This window comes from Cebidichthys violaceus, unplaced genomic scaffold, assembly GCF_023349555.1.
Source record: "Cebidichthys violaceus isolate CVI_PGR_0920_01 unplaced genomic scaffold, fCebVio1.0.p SCAF_20, whole genome shotgun sequence".
Taxonomy (NCBI): Eukaryota; Metazoa; Chordata; class Actinopteri; order Perciformes; family Stichaeidae; genus Cebidichthys; species Cebidichthys violaceus.
The window spans coordinates 4,585,114-4,609,002 of NW_027176373.1; the positions used below are offsets into that span (position 1 = coordinate 4,585,114).

Consider the following 23,889-nt stretch of genomic DNA (forward strand, 5'->3'; position numbering starts at 1 on the left):
ATGCAACCATTTGGTGCCACCTGTAAAACGGTATGCAACAAATAAAAACACATACGGCTCTTCCTCACGGTGAAACTAACATTCCTCAAAAGCCAACTGAAGAGAAACTTGCCCAAATGTGTCACCCCATGTGTCATTTTCTCTCCCAATGGAAGTCACAGGCTTGATCTCGATACTTGATCTCGATACTTGATCTCGATACGTTTATGCTATTCCATAACTTTGCATTATTTGCTGATATTCTGTTGGAAGTTGAGAACAAAGTGCACGACGTACCAGTTTATCTTATGTAAATTAAACTCCCATATGTTGTCAGCTCGTAAAAAGACAAATATGTTGCCAGCACCAACACTGTGCCCAGTTGAAAACCAATGAAATAGTGATAACAATTTGCCAACATTATGCACAGGCCATTCAGACATGGAAGAACTGCCACAGGTGAACTAATGTCGCAGAAACACATTGGGTGACACTCTGGTAAGATGCTTAGCGGTGGCTCTCCACCCTGTTGACGAGCGCCACAGTGATTTTCTTTCTTACAATCTAATCAGGGATTACCTGATTAACAACTCCAATTCCAGGGAGAAGCCATTACCTAGCCCCGACTGACAGGACTAAGGACTGATACCTGTTGTTCTGTATACAATTCCAAATTATTATGATGAACCACCAATGATTAACCATCAATACTGAGTCAAAAGTAGATTTTTTTTTTTAGGCCAAGTAATTTTACCTGGTTGCAAAACAGCTACTACTACAGCTACTGTTAACAACTTTTTGGCAGTAGAATGGTAGTAGAATGTGTACAGTTAAAGTCCACTAATACACACATTTACAGTTGCCAGCGGAATAATGAAATATGAGACATTGCACATTACCTGTCATTTAGTCCAATGGGCATCGTCTCCCCTCTGTGTACAGGGTGCTCCATACCCTCGCCAAAACCACACCTCAAAAACATTAAAAAAAAAAAAAAAAAAAAAAGGGTACTTTAACATCTGAATTAAGTATTTCATCTAAAAAACAGCAACATTCAATTTCACCCAAGAAAAGCAAGATAAAGCTGTTACATGAGGATGCATTTTGACTCAGCAAGTCAGTTTCGTATCTGCACGTTTAACCGAACTTCCTTTTTTTTAACGTTACAGTCTGCACACTATTTTACATACAATGCATTACCTAATTTTGGACAGCATCTCATTGTTGTAACCGAGAAACCCTTTCCTTAGTCATGCATGTATGCTTTCGGAATCTAGCACTCCTTATCTCCAAAAGATACACAGAAAACAAAAGTATTATTTTACTACAGATCACAAATAAAACTACCTTACAGTTACACAGTTTTAAAAAAGGTGGAAAAAAAAATCCATCAAAATCTATATTTTCTACAACTGAGAAGGAAAAATAAATAGTTATGCATACCACAACTTTAAAAGTTTCACATTTTTCTAAATAAGACTAATAATAGCAGCAGACTCAGTGAATATCAAAAAGTTGACTTTCAAGTTTATCCTGAAAGCAAACATTTGTGTCTGTGACAGACTTCAGCTTCACACACACCACCTGTGGCCTCATTACCTCTTGAAGTTTGGTGATTAACTCAAAATAATGTGAATATATTTGCATTCATGTCCCACAGAATTTGATGGCGAGGTGCAATGGGCTTTCCTTGAGCCCCATCCCCTTCTGTAATGTGACAGTGGCATCATATTTCTAACTTGTTGCTTTACACAGAACTAGGCTAATTGAAGCTAAAAATATCTGTCGTGTGTTTTTTGACAGAACCACCTTCCTCTTATTTTGAAATGCAGCTAATATGCTGTACAAAATGAAGGGCGTACATCAATGTATCGATGTTTGAAAAGAATGACAACTGGTCCACACGTCAATTTAGATAAAGTTCCCTTACTAGTCTGGTTCCTGTTGTTTTAAACATGTTAAAAGTGAAATGATTTTAGTGACACAGAACTGATAGGAGTTGACAGTTTGCCTCTGAAAAGGCTCTCAGACAGACACGAGGTGGAAGAGGTTAACGTGAGTCCTTTAAAAGCTAAAGTGAGATACATGTCACTAAGTCTACGGCGAGGTAACCCACTTGCTTGCTAGCAGAAGCTTTAAGACTACCAGGATCTGGCGTTAAAAGTGTCTTTATTTAGTCCAGACTTTAACAATTATATTGTTATGTGAAAGCGACGCTGACAGATCGAAGCTTTGCTAGTTTTCTGGCCATGTTGCCTCAACACAGTGGTTACATCTCCAGTGGGAACAGGCTATGTGGCTAACTAGCCAAGCTAACCCTTTAACACTGGCTAGCTTGACATAACATTAGAAGCAGGACAACCGGCTATATGACTGTTAAGTTAGTTGCTGGTATACATCGTTGAGCTAACAGCTAGGTTAGCTCAACTAACGACTAAAAGACCGGGGTCTTAACACGAGTTAGTTGGGTTAGTTATTAGTTAGTCAGGCTGGTTGGTTTACCACCAACACATGACTGTGACTACCTGTCAACCTGGTATTTGTTGAGCTCAATACACCCTTGCTATATATATGATATTTCAATGAACAAATGTATCTCAAATACACTCTGTAAACTTTTAAATAGCAGATTCCATACCTTCAACAACGAGATATCGTTGACTAGCGTCCTTGTTTTCCTTCCCAAGCCCCTCAAATCCACTTATACCACTTGGAGCCTCCTTCCTATTTTTATCCAATGAAATCGTCGCTTACTAGCAGAGCTGGAGTATCCACACTTCCCATTGGTGGAAGAGTATGGCAATCTTTTCTCATTGGCTCAAAACTTCCGTTACTAAATAAAGTCTTTTCCAGAGAGGAGTCGTCTTTCTGTGAAGCGGTCGTACCCTGAAACAAATGTCTGTGCTTGCTTTGCTTGGAAAAAATACGATTAAGTTGGTTTTGGAGGTCTGATGTGTCCTTAAAACGCCCGGCATGAGTTACAAGGGAAACAATAGGCTCTCTGTTACTCGTATGAAAACACTTGTCTACATTAATTGCACAGATGCAGTGGACGTGGTTGTTAGGCTATATTACAGTCGACATACATTGCTAACTCCCTTTACTCTACTTTTTCTATTATCACATGTGCTGACGCTTAGGTCTTTATCTCTTGCTCTAACATTCAAGTATTGACAAAGTCCCTACTTGAATTTGATTTATGTGTGTCCCACACACAAATACACACAAACACACACATATACACACGTCCTTCTTATCTCCACACTCAGAAGCTTCCTCATCAAAGGAGACAGAGAAACATACCACATTTATTTATTTATTCAATATATTTAATAATACCTGATATTTTCCTTTGAATGCGGTTTAATGCTACTGAAGTTTCAAGATCCTTAGACTGTTGGCACTCATTAAATCACAGCATTTTATTATTATTAATTAATTAATAATCAACAGTTGAAGAAACGATTTATCGAGAGTCAACACTATATTTTTCAAATACTCTTATATAAGGTGAATTGTTAAATGTTAATTCACCAAAGCCTACCAATCAATAAGCAACCGTATGATGCAAAACACACTGACTTTGGGGTTTAGTTGCGAACATTTAAATATGTTTGAGGATAATTAAAAAGCTTAAAACACAACAGTAATTATTTTTGCAATTCATATTCTATGCATGCTTGATGATATGAATGCAAGTCTACAATATGGTCAAAACAAATTACCAAATGCATTCATTAAAATACACTGAAGCTATTTCAATAAGCCTCTCATCTACCACTGCCACCTTTTTGTCCTCTCCAATCATCAATGAAATTGCAAACTCATTATTTATCAACTGTTGCATTGATCTGGAACAAAGCGCACTTTGGAACAGATTTTAAATTCAATGCTAATTTTGATTAACTGTTGACGACTCTACAGTTCTAAGTGGCTGCCTATGTTATGTGTGAATGAATGGGACCTGCAGCTGCTAATTTATGCACATTTTTTACCAACCAATTCTCACCTCATGAGTTGCGCTGGCTGTTAATGAACCATCCAACTGGTATACAGTACCAAGTAATTAAATATTCCCTACACACATTCCAGAATCAGTTATTTCTGCATGATTTTTCAATTAAAAAGAAATGTTTTGATTATCATTGTGAGTGACCTCGGGTTACAAGTGTACCGGGAAAACAGAAAGAAGCAGAATAATGTTAAGTATGCAAGGCTGTTATGCGAGGAGAAGCTATAGAAGAAGACTTGAGGCCTGGCAGGGAAGGAGGTCATGTTTGAACTGGAAAATAGATACTGATACATGCCCAGTGATCCAAGATCCTAGAAAACTCACAGGGAAGGGTCTCAAGAATACAGCAGGATTCAAAGGTATAGAGTAGGCGATACAAGTGGAGGTATGGTCACGAATGCATAATAATGAATAGACAGGAATCAATGAGCATGGCTGATATTATCAGACAGCTTTAGCACATCACAGACATATCTGTAGGTGTACATGGCAGCCAATAAGTAACAAGAAATTGCACTGCAGAAATTCTCCAGTTTTTCAACTGTAAAATGTTCTGGTCAGCAGCCTGCATATATTGGCCACATTTCTTTAATTACTAAATGTAAGACAATGTTGTAAAAAAAAATGTCTATGCTCTGGATTTCTTATATTGTCAAATATCTATATTGGTATTTGTCTCAAAATCCAGTATCAGTGATGCTCTAGGCTGCACTAATTTCGATGATTAGCTTTTCATCCTGGGAGGACATTTTGCCAGCCTTTTGCAAAATACAAATGGTATAGATAGATAGATAGATAGATAGATAGATAGATAGATAGATAGATAGATAGATAGATAGATAAATCGATCGATAATTAGATAATTTAGTAATCCCGCAAGGTGAAATTTGTTTGCTACAGTAGCATTGTGATACAGGTAAGCAATCAAAGTAACAGAGTAAAACAAAAAATATTGAGTATAAAAATGCACAATATATACAATGAAATATAATATTATTAAATTAACGAATTAAACAGTAGTGCAAAGATTTAACCAAACAACAAACAACCAAGATTAGCTTCTCATCCTTAGAGTACGTTTTCCCAGCCTTTTGCAAAATACAAATAACAACCCCTCCCAGTTTTTTCATTTTCTGTTACATGCTGTTCTTCAACAAGTCCAGTAGGAGAAAGTAGTGTGTCAAAATCATTCCCATAACTGCCACAATAGTAGCGTAGAAGAAGAAGAGCGGCTGGGCCCCGCCCTTTGACTCAACCTCGTTCGTTAGATGTATTTTTTTTTTGTGTTTCTGGTTTGTTTATGACGCGGCTCACTGGCCCCGTTAGCTTGACAGCTGACCGAGAGAGTATGCGGTTGTAAAAAACGCACTCGTCGATGTCCGATTTCATGGAAAATACTGTGCTGTGAACGACAGATTTGAAAGAGGGTAGAAAGCTAGTTTAGCAGTAGGCGATGGTGAGTCGAACGAACAGATTAGAGTTGTTAGCCTAGCATTTTGGCTCATCTGTAACAGTTATGGAGTGACGTTGGACAGGAAGGCTGGGCCAAGCCATTTATATTATAACATAGCTATATAGATAAGGCAGTGTATAGAGAAACAAGTGCATGTGTGTGTAACGCTTAACACTCGCAGGTTAGGCTTCTAGACAGCTGCCTGGCGACTGAAGTTGACTTAGCTTGTGAGCTACATTCATGTTAGCATGGCGTCAGATACAAGTGACACCGAGGAATTCTATGATGCTCCCGAGGACGTTCATTTGACTCCATCTCCCAAAGTGTAAGGAAACATATTTTTATACTATTACTTCGGATAAGAGTGACTAATGCACACGTGTTTCTGATTGTTTCATCTAGTGGCATCAGCACCTATCCAACTTAGCAATGACAGCTCACAAACGTAACGTTACCATGGCTAAATGCTCATTTCTATAGGCAGAGATGAGCTATATCCAGTCAGTATTGTGTTAAACTATAATAATGTTGTATTGTCAGTGCAGAGAGAGAGTCAACAGCAATACTCAAGTCACGTGATGTTATTCTTGAGATCAAATTGACAATTTCCATTTAAAAACATTGTTTATTGTAACATCAAAAAGATACAGCTGGTTGGCATTTTTGAGAACTTGGGTTTTTTTGGCTGGTGAGCTCCACTACTGAAGTCAAGATTAACCAGGAAACATTGCCATGTTATCATAATATCGTTAAGAAATCAATTTAGAATGAATTTATATAAACTACTCCCAAGATTTAACTGTTACTTTGCCTCTTGGACTTTATTTTAGATTATAGAAAGCGGCTGTTTGTTCAGAGTAAAAATCAATAGTTGAGGCCACCATGTGAATATCCATGCTGTGCATTATTCACTTAACAAGACGTGCATGTTATTAATCATGTTTTATATGTTTATAGTACTGATCAAGTTTAGAAACCAAATATGTGGCAATTTAGGCTTTTTTTTTTGTTTAATGATTGAAGAGGTCTGAACATCTGTATTTCTTTTTTGGGGGGATAAAAGAGTTACAATTCACACACACATAAATCTAACTGCTCAAGGGGAAAAGATACAATAACAACACGTTTGGTTTCAGATTAGATTTGTTTTAGCACGTTGTGTTTTAGACATTGACCCTCATTACCTTTTTGAACTGTATCCCTTTGTGTTTTTTAGGTCACCTACAAAGTTCACCATTCCTTCACCTCGGGTATGTTGATCTAAGCCCGGCCACTGTTGAGTCAAGGCAGTATCTGCTGAGTCGCTTAGTTTGAATGATTATTCTAACTTAGTTTGAATGTTACCAAGGCTTGAAAGGGAAGTGGAGGTAGTTAACACATAGGGTTGGAGTTCAATTCACTTTTATTATATTCCTTTGGAATCCTTTATTGAATGTGTTACGGTAGTTTGTTACTAGTTGTTTTTTTTACTTCTGTTTGATAGCAGTTGTTCCGTAGCAAAATGACTACCTGTTTGCTTACTTTGCTAGTTAAAATAGAGAGTTAACTAGAATTGGACATTAATGAATCTGGGTATTTGAACAGGACCTAAAACCTACTAAAGCAGTACACTGTGTTTAACTACCTAGAGGTGACTGCAGTGTTTATAGTAGCTGTCCTTGAAATGACGCCCGTCGTAAGTGACTCCAGGGAAAGATATCGGTACCATTTCATGAAAACATTAACACAGCCTGTTTAGCGATGAGTCATTGACTGCTAATACTCAACCCTTAGCCGTGACATCTGCCACTTGCATTGGTGAGCAGGCGTCTCCCTATTGACAGCTAGGAAAATGTAAATGCATCATCTGGCCTTGAAGCTCTGCCTGCCTTCTCCACACAGTTACAGTCACAACTGCATTTAAAATGTTGCTACTTTATAATTACTTTATCTGCATCACAGTACTGAGCTGATGTTGGATTGGACCCTGGAGTGAACCTTGCTCACAGACCAGCAGCAGCCCTGTGCCTTAAATCAGCAAATCTGACTGAGAACATTGATTTTTGCAGCAAAAGGAAATTGCGCCATGGAGCAGTGTTTCATGCATAGATAGGATCAGTATGCGGATCCCTGAATTTACTTTGGAGTTCATTCTCATAGCAAGCAGTTGCATCAAAAGAATAAAAGGCCAATTAAAAGTTAGCTGGTTATGAGAATTTTAGTAATTTTATAGAAATGTGAGATCAAAGCTGGCATGTGGCTTTTGTTATTTCCAAAGTGCATCTGTTGATGGTCATTTTTCTGTTTTCTGGGCAGTTTGTACAGAGGTCAGTGAACGCAGCACAAGACGTGAGCTGCGGAGTGGCTGCATCTGAGACTCAGCAAGACGATTCCCTACTGGTGTGTGTTTCTCTTGGTTGCACAGTGTCCCTCACAAGATGACTGTGATAAAATGGAAAGATCAAAAATAATGGAGTTTCAGCACATTCTCATATTTTTTTTATTTAACTAAAGAAATCAAGAAAAGGTACACGTACAGCCAATAACATATTTCTGTTGTAGTTGAGCTGGACATGAGAACTTGCATTATAATTGCTGTGTTGTTAAGTTAACTGTTCTGTTCCTTTATAGATCATTGACAGCATCATTGAGGAGAGTCAAAAGGGAAGTGTAGGTGACGTTGGTGAGGTGGCTCAACTGTTAGATCAGCTGCAAGTCGATGCGAGAGCAGAACCGGAGCCAACGGAAGAGAATGATGCTCAGGAAGTTCCTGTGGAGGTCGCAGCGCCAGCTGTCGAACCCCATCTTGTCGAGAGGCCAGAGGAAGAACGGGAAAGCTCAGCGACAAACGGAGCGTGCTCTTCACCTGCCTCTGAACCCACGGATCTCCCAGGGCCATCGGTTGTTCAGCCCCCGGACATCACCAGCACCGTAGGACTCATTCAGCTGGATGGGGCTGTTGTAGTTGCAGAAGGGGAGCCGGAACAGAGACCTGCAGACATCTTAGACCAGATCCCGTTCGCGGACAGGCCGGCCGACTCGGACTCCTCTGGACCCACGAAACCCCCGCGGCAAATAACAGCGGAACCAGACATTGTAGCAAGCACCAAGAAGCCTCCTCCCTCACGCCCACCCCCTCCCAGCGGAGGTCCTCCACCGAGACCGCCTCCACCTGCTTGGCAGAGTCTACCCTCCAAGAAGTCCCAGGAGTGTCTGAGGCCAAGTGGACTGGAAGGTAGAGAGAACAGTTACAGTTGATGATTGTTACATTGATTCAAAATGTTGTGTTAACGTTGAATTCAACCCGTTAGACATTACTTGGTTAGTTACTTTTTTAAAAGTGTTTGCCATTGCTGTAAAGTACAGCCTTTAGAGTAATAGTGAAAAAACAACACCGATCTCATACTAGGAAGTCAAGTATTTTAGACATCTCTCTTTTATAGCCGTTCTAGCAAAACCACATTGTCAAACCGCTGCATTCCCGTGCAGAGCAGTAGTAGACTAGTTTTTCAGATGAACTGTTTTGTGTTGTACGATTGTCCAGTGTCTGCAGTCAGCGGTGATGCTCTGGAGCCCTCAGGCCTGGTGTCTCCCAGCAGCACAGTGAGGAGTCTAACCAAAGAGCTGCAGCATTCCTTGGATTTGGCCAGTGCTACCAGCGGGGACAAAGTAGTGACGGCAAAGGTCAGTGAGGCTGTGGACCTGGACCGGAGATGCTCAAAAATGAAAAAGTATATGGCGTAGGAGTTTGTTTATCTAGTGCACCGATGCTTGCTTTGCTTTTTGTAGGAAAATGAGGACGAACAGGCGTCATCTCAGAGTGGAGGACAAACTCCAGGCCCTCAGCGTCCGCGTTCCAACTCCGGTAGAGAACTGACAGATGAAGTAAGAGTCCCTCTCTGTTTGTTTTTATTTGCTTTTTATTCAGCTTGAATCCAAGCCACGACCCAACCTCCCGCACATTCCTTCCACCGGGCCTTTTATTCCCAAAATGTGAACTTGTGTGTTATCTTAAAACAGGAAATTCTGGCCAGCGTGATGATCAAGAATTTGGACACTGGGGAAGAGATCCCTTTAATCCAGGCAGAAGAGAAACTTCCTGCGGGGATCAACCCGCTCACGCTGCACATCATGAGGAGGACCAAGGAGTACATTACGTAAGTTTGTCTGTATTAGCTGCAGTATTGTTAAATTTGGCACTAATTTGGCATTAATCACGTTCAAACAAACGGTACATTTTCTAGAGGAAGTAGATCTGTTATATTGTTTCCTCTCAGGAATGATGCAGCACAGTCAGATGACGATGACAAGGCTCAGGCTCCGCTGGCAGACACAGATGGAGGAAAACTAAAACAGAAAACGTAAGGAAATTCACGGTTGCTGGAATTTGTCTTCTTCCCCTTCTCACCACATGATCAAATGTATAATCTAATATTTTGCTTTGTCCCTTATTTCATATAACCAGAACACAGTTTAAAAAGTTTCTGGGTAAGTCGGTTAAGAAGGCCAAGCATTTCGCTGAGGAATATGGAGAGAAGGCGGTCAACAAAGTGAAAAGTGTGCGCGATGAAGGTAAAAGAAGCATTTTAAGCATTTGTACAGTTTGTTAGATTTCAGGAAAACACTTCAAATGAAACCATTTATTTTTGTAAAATTGCTTAAATTGTTAATATAGTGCTTGAAATGACATTTTACAGTACATTGTGTTTTTCATAAATGTTTCACAGATGAATGTGTGGTTATTAGATCTGGAACAGGCTCTATATAATCATGACAATGGAAACTGCTTGTTCAGAACATTTGTTAAAAAGTGTACATTCGTTTTAGAGGGTTTGCCAATGCCAGCGCCTGCTTGTGAAATATTTATGCTCCAGCTGCTGCAAAGGTCTTGATGACCTTTTTTTGTTTCGGGTGCGCTCAGTGTTCCATACAGACCAGGACGATCCGTCATCGAGTGACGATGAGGGCATGCCTTACACCAGGCCTGCCAAGTTCAAGGCCGCGCACAGCTTCAAGGGGCCCTTTGACTTCGATCAGATTAAAGTCGTGCAGGACCTGAGTGGAGAGCACATGGTAAGAGCATCTGAGCTGTTTTAAGAGAAGACGTGCGCCAGTGGATGCTCGGTTTCACAGCGTCCTTTTGTCTCGTCCTCAGGGGGCCGTTTGGACGATGAAGTTCTCTCACTGCGGGAGGCTGCTGGCGACTGCGGGCCAAGACAACGTGGTTCGCATCTGGGTCTTAAAGATCGCCTTCGACTACTTCAATAACATGAGATTAAAGTACAACACCGAAGGTAATATCATCAGCAGCTCGGATTCTTTGTTGTTGTTGAATGATGAATGATTATTTAAACTTAGATGCTCAGCTTTGGCTGCAGTAAGATTCTGATTTTGTTCGTCCAGGTCGGGTTTCACCGTCTCCTTCTCAGGAAAGTTTATGCTCCTCTAAATCTGACGACCACGGGGTGAGTGAAATTAACCGCTTCCAGAAAATATTCTAAGGACTGCATGTTTTTAAGCTATTTTGGTAATAGTATGACTATTGCGATGCTGTATATTTTACAGTCTTGAGACTCTTTAACGGATTGTTCTCTCGCCATAGGCAAGTAGTGCTCCAGAGGACCCAGAAACAGAAGATAATAGGAACGCCCCTTTCCGTCAAGTCCCCTTCTGCAAGTATAAAGGTCATACGGCGGATCTATTGGACTTGTCCTGGTCAAAGGTGATGTCTTACTGACAGCTCTTTTATCCTTTTAAGCTCTCCTCTCCGCACACTTTAGACACTCTGTGCTGGTTTATACTCTCCTCTTACTTTTCATTTTTGTGTCAATCCAGAACTTCTTCCTCCTCTCCTCTTCCATGGACAAAACGGTCAGATTGTGGCACATATCCAGGAGAGAGTGTCTCTGCTGCTTTCAGCACATTGATTTTGTCACAGCCATTGCTTTCCATCCCAGAGTAAGTTCTTTTTTTTTTTTTTAAATCACAAATCGCATCTATTCATTTTTGCCCTTCAGATTGTATTTATAGTAACGCGTGCTTCTTGTTTCCCAGGATGACAGATACTTTTTAAGTGGCTCTCTGGATGGAAAGCTCCGGCTCTGGAACATTCCGGACAAAAAGGTGGCGTTGTGGAACGAGGTGGACGGCCAGACACGCCTCATCACGGCAGCTAACTTCTGCCAAAATGGGAAGTACGCCGTCATCGGCACCTACGACGGCCGATGCATCTTCTATGACACAGAGGTACCCAGCTGCGACATGGTTTCAATGTTATTCTCTTATTTTTTTGTCATGACAGCATTTGTTCCAGGTTAAATGTATTTTTCTGTTTGCTCCCTTTAGCGTCTGAAATACCACACTCAAATTCACGTGAGGTCCACCAGAGGCCGGAATAAAGTTGGGCGAAAAATCACTGGCATTGAACCTCTACCTGGAGAGAATAAGGTAACGTCTGATCTCCGCTACAAATACATCTGCGGTATGTTTGATGTCCCCATAATATGAGGCATGTCTGTCAGACTTCTAAATGACACATCTTCTTCCCCATCACCGTGGTAGATTTTGGTGACGTCAAACGATTCCCGCATTCGCCTTTATGACCTGAGGGACTTGTCTTTATCCATGAAATACAAAGGTTACGTCAACAGCAGCAGCCAGATCAAGGCGAGCTTCAGGTGAGGAGGACTCATCTTTGACTTTGACAAGCAGCGGTAACAGTTGTCTTGTTTTTATGTTGCGCTGCACCTCGACTTACCCCGGGATTATCTTCCTCTAGTCACGACTACTCCTTCATAGTCAGCGGCTCAGAGGATAAGTATGTGTACATCTGGAGCACTTACCACGACCTGAGCAAATTCACTTCCGTACGACGGGACCGCAATGACTTCTGGGAAGGAATTAAAGGTAACTGTGCTCTGTGGTGAATGACAAACATTGTAATGCTAACCACTTGTCTTAATTGATTTGTTCCCATTGATTGAACGGATACTAAAACATTGACTTATCTTTCAGCACACAATGCAGTAGTCACCTCAGCCATTTTTGCACCGCACCCAGGCCTTATTGTTCCACCAGAAGTTGGAGCAGACAAACCAGAAGCAGAGTGCAAGAGCCTGGACTCCACAGACTCTGAAACGATACCCTCAGGTACATTTCAAGTAACACATGCACAGTTTTCGTGACATCAAGGCAGCCGTTTCAGTGCTGTAAAACAGTGTTGTCATTCGCAGGAGCCCTAAAGACGGATCACACGGAGGTTCTACTCTCCGCCGACTTCACTGGAGCCATCAAGGTTTTCATCAACGTAAAAAAGTACTGAGCACTTCTGAGGTTGTCTGCTCACCCACACCTGGTCCTGAAGGACGGCCCGTCACCCAACTACCTAATGGTTATTGCTCTGAGACAAAGAGCCTTCTGTAGCTTCTTCGGGAGAACAGGGACCCTACAATGGAAGAAATTGACTGTATAACACAGACACGGTGTGATTCCCTGTCACATTTCTATTTTTTATCTTTAATACCAAGCTACTGTGAATGGTTTGGCATTAAGAAAAGAAAAAGAGCCAGAGATGCCAAGTGTGTGTGGTCTGTTCAGGTATGTGTTAATTTACAGCTGTGTGGTCCAGATTGAGTTTAGCTACAAGGCTGTTTGGTAGTAGAATGGGCACCGTACTAATTTCTTTTGCTTTCACATTTCAGTTAAGTGCAAGACACTGTCCTAATGTCGCTCTCACATTTTAATGTGTCTTATGTAAAGAGATGTAACCATTGTTGAAAAGCAAGGTGGTTTGAAATTATGTGTGCCTATGAAATCTAGATTGCTTTTCTAAATTCAACCTTTCAAGCCTTCCTCTAAAATATATCAAAACATTTTAGCAGATGACCGCAAACCTACGGTACAGGAAATCTGAATGCGGTTCCTAATGATTAGGGCTGGGTATCTTACAATTTTTCAGAAACAATACTGGCTTGAAAGTGCTTTTGATAAATTGTTTTGTTCAACGAGAGCACATGATAAAATAGTACTGTAAATTCAGTGTGTAATATTGCATACTTGCAGCTTTTTGTAAACCGAACCAAATGCTCTATTAATTTCCTCAATAAAAGTCCAAACAAAGTAGACGAATGTTTGTTGATAACCTTTTTTAACATCGAACAGTTTAGTAGAGTAAAACTGTTTTGATACCTGGCCCTACCCCACACACACACACACACACACACACACACACACACACACACTCATCACCAACTCATCACCAACAGTGATTTATTTAGTTTCAGAACTTTACAGCAACATATTGGGTTATTTTAAAAACAAACATAAAAACAAAAATATATATAATTAGTTACAGTGTTCAAACTTCATCATACAAAAAGAGTGCTGAATCTTGCATGGATAGTGTGAGTCGGGACCAAGAGAACAGAGCAGTGTGTGACCTACTGATGGAGGACAGGGCTGAGAGTCAATGTTTGCTCTTCTTTGCCTTCTTGTGGGAGCGATGCGGCGAACGCGACCTGGACTTCACTGGCTTCCGGTTTGGAGATGGCGATCGGGAACGCTTGGACCATTTGGGAGACCTTGTCCTGTTTTTAAAAAAAGAAAGAAAAAAAAAAAAGGGTTGAACATATAACAGACTGACTTCAAGGAGAAGAATCAATGGCACTCTACAAAAACATCTCATTGCACTTGCTTTAACGGAGAGATGCTCCTGGATTTTCGGGTGTGGTCATCGGGATCTCGACTCCATCCTCGTCTCCTGGCCCCGTCTTCACTTCTTTTGCTCCTGTCTTTGTCCCTTCGGTCGTCTTTTGACTTGTCTTTAGACTTTTTCTCAGTCTTTTCTTCATCTTTTTCAAACTCCTATAGCAGACGGGGGAAAATATCCCAATGAAGTCAGATATAGACTTCTATGTCTCTACCTGATGAGACGCAAAACACGACATGGAACCTGCTTGTCACTCACAAACGCACTTGTTTGCGCATAATCGCCTGCTGGTTCTCCACAATGTGCAGCTGCTTTGTCAACGTCAGACCAGTGCTCAACTATTCCACCTATTAACATAACTACTACAGATCTGTAGATGTGTACATTGACACCTACAGGCAGAGAAAGGAAGTTTGTTTTATAGATGCTGTTTTCTCTGTGTGGCCAAACATATTAGCAACAGAGACTGTGCTGGAGTAAACAAGCCATCAATTGCAACTTTAGCTAGACTTTCCTTTAGCTGGCTCACATTGTACTAAATCTGCAGATCTGAAGCTGCTCGCCCTGTGGCTCTGCAGTAACACATGGCCTGTGTCTGATTTTGAGTGCTTTGCATCAGTAACACTGTTTTTTTGTTTACTGTGCCAATTGACTAATTTCATAGTCTAATTTTAATGTTCTGTACATTTTTGCCCCACACTGTTCTTGATTAAAGAAATATTTCTATTACATATCAGTGAAGTTAGCATTTTTTTGCTTTAGAGACCCTTCACAGCAGAATAAACACTGGGTGAATATAATAACGGTGTATTATTTCCTGCCTTCATAATTCAGGACTCCTATTTTCTGAGGGTAAAATCAAACATTCGATAAGAGGTTAAAAGTATCCAGTATTCCACCTTCTGCAGCAGTTTGTTCCTGTAGTGCTCCACTTGTTGTTGTATGCTCATTCCAGACTTCCTCGGCCTCTTGCCGGATTCCAACTCGTCTTGGGTCTTCATGACCTTTACCTGTGTCAAGACACATCTAATCAGTTCTGCATATTATGTCATCTATGTCACTATCATTTATGTATAGCACCATCCTTCCTGAATTAAATTCTGTATATTTCCCTTTAAACAGGTTACTGAAGTGTGATTTTCCAAAGTGGATGGGTTGAATCACAGCAAATACTACAGGATGACAACCACATTGTTTCTATAAAAGCAAACATTTATACAAAACAAAAAAACAAGATCAAATGTTGACTTGCCTCCAGTTCTCTCAACCGTTTCCTTTTGCTCTCAGACATTTGAAAACTTTTCAGGGTGCTCTGGAAGTCTGCGCTCTCATACTTGGACAATCTGCCGGAGTCATCGCTACTGTCACTCTGTGAGTCTTCATCTCCATCCTGTGAGGGGACACTGTCACCGAGGAGAGGGGGGGGCAGAGAAGAACATACATTTCCATACCATGTGACGGTTTACGTACAGGGTGTATGCTTCTCGAAAATGTAGACGCATGATGCATTGATACCAACCACAGAGGCCGTACCTTACATTCACTTCATCTCCACCGTTTGGCTCCACCACCATGTCCCACTTCGACTCAGTCTTGGCTGAGAGAGAAAGGAGAATGATGAGCAGGAAGAAGGGGGGGAGATTTGATATGACATATGATATGCGAGTGAATCTTTACCTGCATTACCTTGAGAAAATGTCCCAGTATCAGCCGTCTTCTCCCACTTAGACAAAGGCACTCTGGAGAGAGGAACACTGCTCTCCTCCACTGAGGGGAACAAAAGAGAGACGGTGAGGACAGATAGAATTGATGGCTTTATTAATCCCTTTCTGTAGTCATGGAGATCTGAGTGCACACTCAGCTACCGACAACAACCCACAAGAGGGTGGATTGATTGTGCATTGATCCGTGACACTTGAGTTGTGTGGATAATTGACAACAAGAACCGGAAAGCGATGGAATTCTGGTTGAAAGATGTGCTTTTGATGTGCGTGTGGACTCACGGGGCATTCCATCAATGTCATCGATGGCAACTCCTAAAGGAACACCGTCTATGTCATCAACAGGGACGCCATCCAGAGGGTCCCAGCCTAAAGGGCAGCCATCGAGGTCATCCACAGGAGCTCTGTGCGAAGGTAACCTATCTATGGGTGCGTGGTCCATTGGCGCACCATCGATAAAGGAGGATACTTCCTGCAAGGAGACAGACAAGAGGACATACGTTTGTATTGTTCGTGAGTGTTCATCTTCTTGGTGTTCAAATATTTTTCAACATGAACAGCTGTCTGATTTGTTGAAATGCCGTTTAAAAAATAAGGCAATAACGTCTGTAATGAGAAGATACATATTCAAGTCACCTCTGCGGGCTCTTTTAACTCCTCCACTGCTTTGGCGAATCCCAGAAAGATGTTTTGAAGGTGGATTAAATAAGGCTCCGGGTATATGGCCCAGTCTTCCCAAGCTCTAAAACAACTTGTGACCTTTTGCTGTGAAGACAGGGAATACAAATGCTTTCCTTTTGTTGTTCATTATGGTAAATATCCTTGTTTGAAGCAAATTAAACACATGATTACCTTAAACTGTTCTGCCTGCAGCCTGGCTTGTATGTTTTTATGCGCCGCATTAAGGTCTCCGAATATCTGCGTTAGCTTTGTTTCAAAACTGAAAAGACAGAGCCCAAAGAAACACTTTAAGACTGTCACATGGAGAAGAAATAAAAGAGGCCGAAAGTGTTAAAAGCTGATTTTAAGAGAAAGTATCTTACTATTTACGATAATATGATGCACCGGCTACTTTGGCACATGAATTGTGCAAGATATCCGACACAAGATACAATCTGGCAATCTGCGAGAAAGAGGACAAAAACAAACGGTGAGTAAAATCAACTGTAGTTTACGTACACATTCTGTGCAACTATGTTTCCATAAAGACTAGCCTTCTTCTGAAGGGGCGTCTGAAGCAAGGAAAAAGATTCAGTGATGTGTCCCACTACTTCCTCTGCCGCATCTGCTCGCTCAAGACAGAACAGCATGGCATTGGCGATATCTTCTCTGCTTGGAGTGAGCTCTTTCAGCAATGTCTCCAGCCTCTGTTTGTGCCTGAATGGCAAAGAATAACACAGGTTTACTATTTAATTTGACTAAAGTTAAACAGCGTATGAATGAATGTCATCATGGCTGCTGGACACACTTACTCAGCTCTGAGCTGCCCTTTCTTCACCTCCTCCTCGGGGGGAACATCCTCCTCCACATCCGCCCTGTCTTCATCTCTCTGAGAGTAATTGTTTATGATCGGGGGTCTCCACATGGAGCCTCCCCGGAACATACGAAAGTCTGCCGTCCTCCACTCTGTCGGGGACTGTCCCTGTGGCGAGGACGAAGGCCGGGTAAATAGAAACTCACATACACGGCTTAATTTTCACGGAGTAAAAGCTAGAAAGAATTGGCGCATGACTCCGACAGCTATTCCCCATGAAATGAGATTAACAAGTTAAGTATAGAACGGCTTTTGCTTCCACCAGGTAAAATCCTAAAAGGTCTTCAGAAACGATGCTTTGCTGTGAAAACATACCTGCAGGATGGAGAACAGTTTCCAGCGATAGTACACATGATCTTGGCTTTTGTTGTCAAAAAGGAACCTGGAACAATAAAAGAATGAGCTCATCAAACATGTACCCGTCGAGGTCACGAGACCAACACAAGACCAGGGGCAGTAATGCTCACCTGTAATCTGGATTGCTTTTCTCCTTGTTCATAATTACGGCTTCAAACACGGGGCCTTCACGCACCACAAACTCTATCATCCTGTGAATGAGGAATAATAGGTTCCTGCGGGAGGAGAAGAGCGGATCAGAGCAGGGTTTGCACACCGTCCGTCAGTCACAACACCTCTTCACGCTGAACTAGTGGCCCATGCAAACTGCAGGCTGACCGTCAGATTGAACGCAGTTGACCGCCAACAGTGTCGTTCGCAATTTAAAAAAAAATAAATATTGATCATAATAATAATAAAAGGCGACAGCCCCTGGGACACACCACTTTGCAAAACTGCAGAGTCACGGTCCTCTGTGCAGACAGTGTGCGTCAGCATACTTTAATGTTCCTGGGTCACTGTGTCCATGGAAGGGGTAAAAGAAATCAAGACAAGATCACAGCATCTATTCACTGACTTGGATTTTAAGATATGAAAGCCCCAATCATAGGAAAGTTTAGCCATTTTACCTTGATCGTAGAAAAGGTTCCAACAAAACCACGTGAGAATTTACAGGCCAGTTTTTAAGTAATAAAAATGACACAATGGTCTCAAAATGTATTTTTTTTTTCAGATAATAACTAGAACAAAACATATTAAAACACATGATAAGTCAGCATCAGGGTGGTATAGAGACGTTAGTGTGGATTGGGGCTTCAGGCCTGAATCCTCTCTGAACTGGAGCATCAGTGTACACAGTGTGTTCATGCAGTGTTACCTGATTTTGTGTCAGATCTACCACTGCAGTTAGACCTTCACATCACTCGCTACCCTAACCTGAAGCAGTACTTAAGTTTGATTTATGACACCAGCATGAATCCACATCGTCTGACTTGGGTTAATATTAAATCTATCTGCCTTCTAGCTGTATCGGTCTGCAGTGTCTCAGCCCACCCGTGGGAAACCCGGGGCTCAAAGATGTTGCTATAAATCAAATGGCTCTTACAGTCATTTACAAAGTCTACTGCTTTTCACAATAATAATAATAATAATAAGATGATGGGAACAACATGAATTATCTGAGGTATTTGAGCCAACAGGAGCAAATACTAAAAATACTAACTGCATTCATTGTCTGTAAATCTGAGGCCATCGGGACCTTTTGACATCTACAATGAGAACCCTCAGTGTTACGTTGCAGATGTCAAAAAGGTCCACAGGGTTGTTCACCGTGTCCTTCGTGTCAGATGCATTAACAGCCTGAATCTGTATGGGTCCTGTAACACTTGTGTTATTGCAGCTGGTCAGTCGTAGTAAGAAGAGTGTGTGTACCTTTCGGTTGGGATAACCACTTTGACTACGGCTTCGGACAGAGTCTGTTTGTGAAGTCAAATGGTGAAAATATTAAAAAGTGAGTACTTGTACAGATGAAACACTGCAGGATACATACAGCATAGAAAACGACGATAGCATTCATAGTCAGTGAAATGAGGGGAGGGTGACACAGCTTTAGTAAACTCTTCTAAAATGCTAAACCAGCTATACTAGCTAAGCTAATTTATCTAAAAGGTTTATAGTTACATTTTTTATACAAAGTCAAACTGTTATGTTACTTTGAATTAGTGCATTTCTTTACCCTGCACCCTGTGATATGGCACTGCATGGACAAGGTGATCAATTAGATGAATGGACAAACATGCAACATAATAATAACATGATTCACAATGATTGACGATGACAAATTACATTGACTTATTCTGAATCAGTTGCAGAACCCACTGCAGTTTTAAAATGTTTGTACTTTAATTTAATATTGAGGCCAAAGAACACATTTTCAGGGTGTGCATATTTCTAAAAAAAACAAATGGCAGAAAGAGTGGAGCATTACTTATTACATAACCATACAGGAACATCTTCCCTACAGACTCTTCTTCCTTAATAATCTCATGCTGTTCAGACTGCAATTCCTCGTAACGGAAACATGAGCGCCTGTAGTGCCAAACACACATTACAGAGACAAAGTGGTCATGCAAACAGCGCAGAGAACAAAGACAACTTCACCTTGTCGAGCTCTCCTTTGGACATGCCGAGCGGCTTGGTGAAGTCATTGCGGAAGCGGTCTCTTGGCTGAGCGTTGAAAGGGAGACCAGATGGGGGCGGCGGTGTGGCCCTCACCCCCACCGGTGTGTAGAGAGGCTGGGGTGGAATGCGAGCTGGTTTACCCCATCCAAGCTTCATTTCAAACCCCATAATCACTTTACCTACAAAACACAATCACAGTCAGCGTTGAACATAAACACTGGAGCAATGGGGAGGAATGGGTATTATTAGATAAACCTGCTATCGCAGCCTGTAAATCAAACCTATTTTTCAGAGTCAACTGTACCATCAAGTGAAGCCAAGGCTCTCTCTGCATCTTTCCGCGTCATGAAAGCCACGAAGGCTCTGTTGGACGTCCTGCAGCGCTCCTCGTCCGTTCGGGGCCACATGATCTTCACACTGGCCAGGGGACCATACTTACCAAACTCTTTGCAGAGAATCTCCTCGTTCATCTGAAAAAGAGAAGGAAACGTAAACAGTGGGAGAAGTACATCTATGCGGTGCTAAGCCAGTTAAAGTCAGTGTGCTCCTTTACCTTTGGGCTAATGCAGCTAATGTAGAGGTTAGTGGTGGTTGGCACTGTCAGGTCATCATATAATGCTGTCGGGGGGGGGGGGGAGAGCAGGATTGAGGTTAACATGATTTAGAGACTAAATATTCTTAACAAATAGAACAATTTTGTAGAGGTATTCTTACCTGATCGTCCTGATAATGGCGTGTCCAGTTCTCCAAATCCTCCTCCTCCACCACCAGAGTCATTTTTCTTCCTCTTATATCTTTCCTCTCGTTCTTCTTGTATTCTGCATTTTTTTTTTTTTCAAACGTAATTATAGACTTATGTATGCCAAAAAGATATCGACTAATTGAACTGAAACACAATGCTCGGCACAAAAAAGACTTACAGCTTAAGTTCTTCTTTGAAGAGTTCGAGATTACTCTTCTTCTTTTCTTCGGTCCTTTTTTTATACGTCTATTAATCAAACAAGTAGCCATTGGGATTATTATAATTGACGAAGCAACAATTAAAGATAAATGTTAATAGTAAGTTTGCATTGTTACTCAATTCAGTAAATGATACCATTATACAAACATCAGAGTGCAAACTTACAGACTTTTTGCTGTCAGCAGATGATACTGGTGAGGCATGCTGGGACACGGGGACAAACTTGCCAGCAGGTCGATACAGCTTATTTTTCTTGACCTCTGCTGCTTCCTCCTCTGCAAAAAAAGTAATCACAGCAACCATTGAATACTGACTATCCAACACTTATTCAGGTGTGCAAACTATAGTTTAATAGTAAGACCAGAGTGTATTAAGACAGAGACAAGACCAGGACTTTGAGGGGTTGAGACCAAGACCAAGGCAGGGTTAGTCCCACACTGCATGATAAACTTAAGATAAAATGTGGAACATGCAAACCATAGCTACTCCTCTAACTGATCTGAAAGATCCACACTCACATAAAAACACCCACAGAAAAGAAATAAAGATCCCTCTTCATTCACCTCCTTTATTGCCATACTGTATGTGTGTATGTATAACATGAGAAATGCCTTGATAACATAATCAAAAGGCATTGCACAGGTGAGTCTTTGGTGTGAGAATGTTGATTTGTTTTCTTTGAGCAATCACAGTAATGATGTCAACATCAGCATCAGACAATGCACAGGCAATGTAGTGATATCCCCACAGTAGTGGTCTTAAAATCCTGAGTCCTCTTTGTCTGAGACAAGACCGTGTAAAGAAGCAGTGGATTCCTAGACGAGACCTTCAAAAGGTGGTCTTGAGACCAAGACCAATCTCGAGCACGACAACAAGGATCTGAGCGGCTCAGTCCTGCTGCTGTGTTTGCAATGTCTCTATGTTTACAGCAAGTTGAAGAACTGTTTTGGAAGAAACTTATTTTTTAACTTAAAGCGATAATGGACTGCTGACATTGGGACTGCAGAGTGGGTGAATATTATTAAGCTGTTGAAAAGATATAGGCACTAATTTAAGACGGTGATTTATTTCACTGCTGAGTCAGCCTGATAGTCTTAAATAACTATTTTCAGTTATCTTAAGATATCCAGGTAATTCATTATTGGAACAGATAACTCTTGATTCATCTTTTGTCTGGACATACCACGAAGAAAAAGTGGAACAGAATTGCGAAGTCTTAGCTGCTGACCTTTAGTTGCATTTACAATACCCCCACGGACAAAAGTTTTCACTCCGCTTTTCTCGTTGGTCTCAAATGACGCCAAGAATTCTTCAAAAACGTCTGCTGCTTTTTCTTCCTCCTAGAAAGCCACACAGAAACATGTACAACACATGCATCTTAGTTCACTGTTGATCAAATTCACAAGTCTAATATTGGTGATCAGTTTTCTAAATCCAAAAAGCACTTAAATCATATCAAATATGACAACATCCCCAAACCTCCATACCTTTTTCTTGAGCTCTTCTTGTTCTTTCTTTGTGAGTGTTTTGATCTGAATGAAAGGTTTTCCTTTTCTATCTGCCATGCTCGAACTGCAAAAATAACAATGTAAAAATGGAAAGATTCTACATCTATACCAGTTAAATTAATTTAATCTAAAATAACAAATAGAACGACAGTGACATCTCTGTTAAAGCCAACATAACCCCCTTTCCTTGTATTATTTTTTACCTCAAACTGCCGTTGGTTGTTAAAAATGAGCCTATTTGCTGTTTAAATGACTCTAACCCTGTTATATGTATCAATGGAGTCTGACATCCTTTATGTTGTGAGCACAAACTGCACAGTGAACAATAGTAAGACACGTCCCAGGTCCTCTGAGTTTTGTATAATATATAGCAGTCCTTCTTTCAAAACTTAAACTGTGCAACATTTGAACAACACTTAGCAAAATCTAGCAACATTCACACCCCCACATGCACTGCAAACTGCCAAAACATATGGCCAGAGGCAGATTTACTCCACTATATTATATACATGTTCAACTTTATACCATTCAACAAATGTCCTGGGAGTCCTTTGAGGTTGCACACGTTGTTGTGGTCAGTTTGTAGCACACACGGTGTTTAAAAGGCCTGGACTACATGTAAGCTATCACTACACTTAGCTAACGTTAGCTAACATTAATGTTTAGCTTAGCTCACTATAGCCGGACTCCAGCGTTAACCTTTAGATGAGCAACACTGCATACAGCGGATACTTCCACGTCGACCATTATATCCTGATAAATCTCACGACCCACGCAGATGCAACAACCCTCTCTGTCTAATCGCTAACATCTGCTAACTGTGGATGTCACACAGTGACTCTCTCAGCTAACGCTAAGCTAACATAACAGTCTTAATGTTTCCTTCTGTAGCGCCACAAAAAGCACCGGCTGACCGCACAGCTGATTATTATTAAAACCGCACTGCATGCACATAGCTCGACACTTTAAGCTAAAACTGTAACTTACAACGTGTGTCATGCTACTGCTTCACCATGTTCTGGTTGCGACGACAATTGATTAGTACCAAAACACGAAGCTGTGAAGAGGCGAGACATCCGACTGGAGCTGTGCAGAGAAGGACGCCTGCTCGGTGGGGCTCAGTCCGCAAAGTAATAAACGTGCATATGTATGGAGGAGACAGTCCACTCGTTCTCGTGGACATTTGGACTTTCCTTGGTGTGTTGTCAAATTGTTATTGTGCTTACAAAATAGTGCGCTCCCTTGTTGTGTTCCCACATGAGCTGTGGTCACCTATGGCAGGAGAGTTTTCTCAAACGTACCAGCGTACTGAAGTTTGAGGTTTAACCAGGTCTTGAGTTTAAATCCAGTTCCAGATTTCTGCTGAACAGAAGCTTATTTCTGGTTCTTACACCCCTAACATTTGTATTTATTTGGAAATAGTATGTGCATAGAGGAATACATTACTTTAAATGCCCCTCAATTAGCCTCATCATCAATCATTTGACTGATGACAGAAATAATCTGGTGGAAATCGCC

General features: G+C 41.2%; 3 protein-coding genes across 4 annotated transcripts in view; 1 reads left to right on the forward strand and 2 right to left on the reverse strand.

Annotated features, from left to right (window-relative positions):
• klhl13 (kelch-like family member 13) overlaps nucleotides 1–2,654 on the reverse strand; it is a 31,573-nt gene extending 28,919 nt beyond the window's left edge. The window contains exon 1 of the mRNA XM_068715747.1: nucleotides 2,618–2,654. The gene's annotated coding sequence lies outside the window, so the exon portion shown is untranslated. The remainder of the gene's footprint in view (nucleotides 1–2,617) is intronic.
• Nucleotides 2,655–5,262: 2,608 nt separating this feature from the next.
• Nucleotides 5,263–13,546, forward strand: wdr44 (WD repeat domain 44). The gene is made up of 20 exons (XM_068715749.1): nucleotides 5,263–5,769; nucleotides 6,661–6,694; nucleotides 7,740–7,823; nucleotides 8,055–8,658; nucleotides 8,968–9,107; nucleotides 9,213–9,308; nucleotides 9,444–9,580; nucleotides 9,701–9,784; nucleotides 9,889–9,995; nucleotides 10,345–10,496; nucleotides 10,579–10,717; nucleotides 10,827–10,888; nucleotides 11,026–11,145; nucleotides 11,259–11,381; nucleotides 11,478–11,669; nucleotides 11,769–11,870; nucleotides 11,985–12,100; nucleotides 12,202–12,329; nucleotides 12,438–12,572; nucleotides 12,656–13,546. Exons 1-20 carry the CDS (start codon nucleotides 5,693–5,695, stop codon nucleotides 12,742–12,744), a joined length of 2,721 nt encoding a protein of 906 aa, XP_068571850.1. The 5' UTR covers nucleotides 5,263–5,692; the 3' UTR covers nucleotides 12,745–13,546.
• A 128-nt stretch (nucleotides 13,547–13,674) lies between these two features.
• On the reverse strand, nucleotides 13,675–23,622 carry zgc:163098 (uncharacterized protein LOC100037380 homolog). Of its 2 annotated transcripts, none has more exons than XM_068715751.1 (24): nucleotides 23,359–23,622; nucleotides 22,351–22,435; nucleotides 22,092–22,203; nucleotides 21,029–21,138; nucleotides 20,823–20,890; nucleotides 20,617–20,720; nucleotides 20,456–20,520; nucleotides 20,207–20,372; nucleotides 19,882–20,081; nucleotides 19,153–19,196; nucleotides 17,853–17,957; nucleotides 17,701–17,767; nucleotides 17,324–17,493; nucleotides 17,066–17,228; nucleotides 16,895–16,974; nucleotides 16,704–16,791; nucleotides 16,488–16,616; nucleotides 16,134–16,323; nucleotides 15,817–15,897; nucleotides 15,664–15,727; nucleotides 15,383–15,533; nucleotides 15,030–15,140; nucleotides 14,116–14,285; nucleotides 13,675–14,008 (listed from the first exon to the last, which is right to left on the reverse strand). In XM_068715751.1, the coding sequence occupies exons 2-24, from the start codon at nucleotides 22,426–22,428 to the stop codon at nucleotides 13,888–13,890; spliced, it is 2,637 nt and encodes an 878-aa protein (XP_068571852.1). In that variant the 5' UTR covers nucleotides 22,429–22,435; nucleotides 23,359–23,622; the 3' UTR covers nucleotides 13,675–13,887. The 2 variants fall into 2 exon arrangements, with proteins under 2 accessions (XP_068571852.1, XP_068571851.1); XM_068715750.1 differs by having other exon boundaries at nucleotides 15,808–15,897.
• Between the last annotated feature and the right edge of the window lie 267 nt (nucleotides 23,623–23,889).

Coding starts and splice junctions, on each gene's coding strand:
- zgc:163098 (XM_068715750.1), bottom strand. CDS start 22,428: ATGGCAGATAGAAAAGGAAAACCTTTCATTCAGATCAAAACACTCACA. Junction 17,958..19,152: donor GTGGTTATCCCAACCGAAAG/GTACACACACTC, acceptor CTCCTCCCGCAG/GAACCTATTATTCCTCATTC. Junction 17,768..17,852: donor AAAAGCAATCCAGATTACAG/GTGAGCATTACT, acceptor TTATTGTTCCAG/GTTCCTTTTTGACAACAAAA.
- wdr44 (XM_068715749.1), top strand. CDS start 5,693: ATGGCGTCAGATACAAGTGACACCGAGGAATTCTATGATGCTCCCGAG. Junction 9,108..9,212: donor ACAAAGTAGTGACGGCAAAG/GTCAGTGAGGCT, acceptor TGCTTTTTGTAG/GAAAATGAGGACGAACAGGC. Junction 10,497..10,578: donor ACCTGAGTGGAGAGCACATG/GTAAGAGCATCT, acceptor TCTCGTCCTCAG/GGGGCCGTTTGGACGATGAA.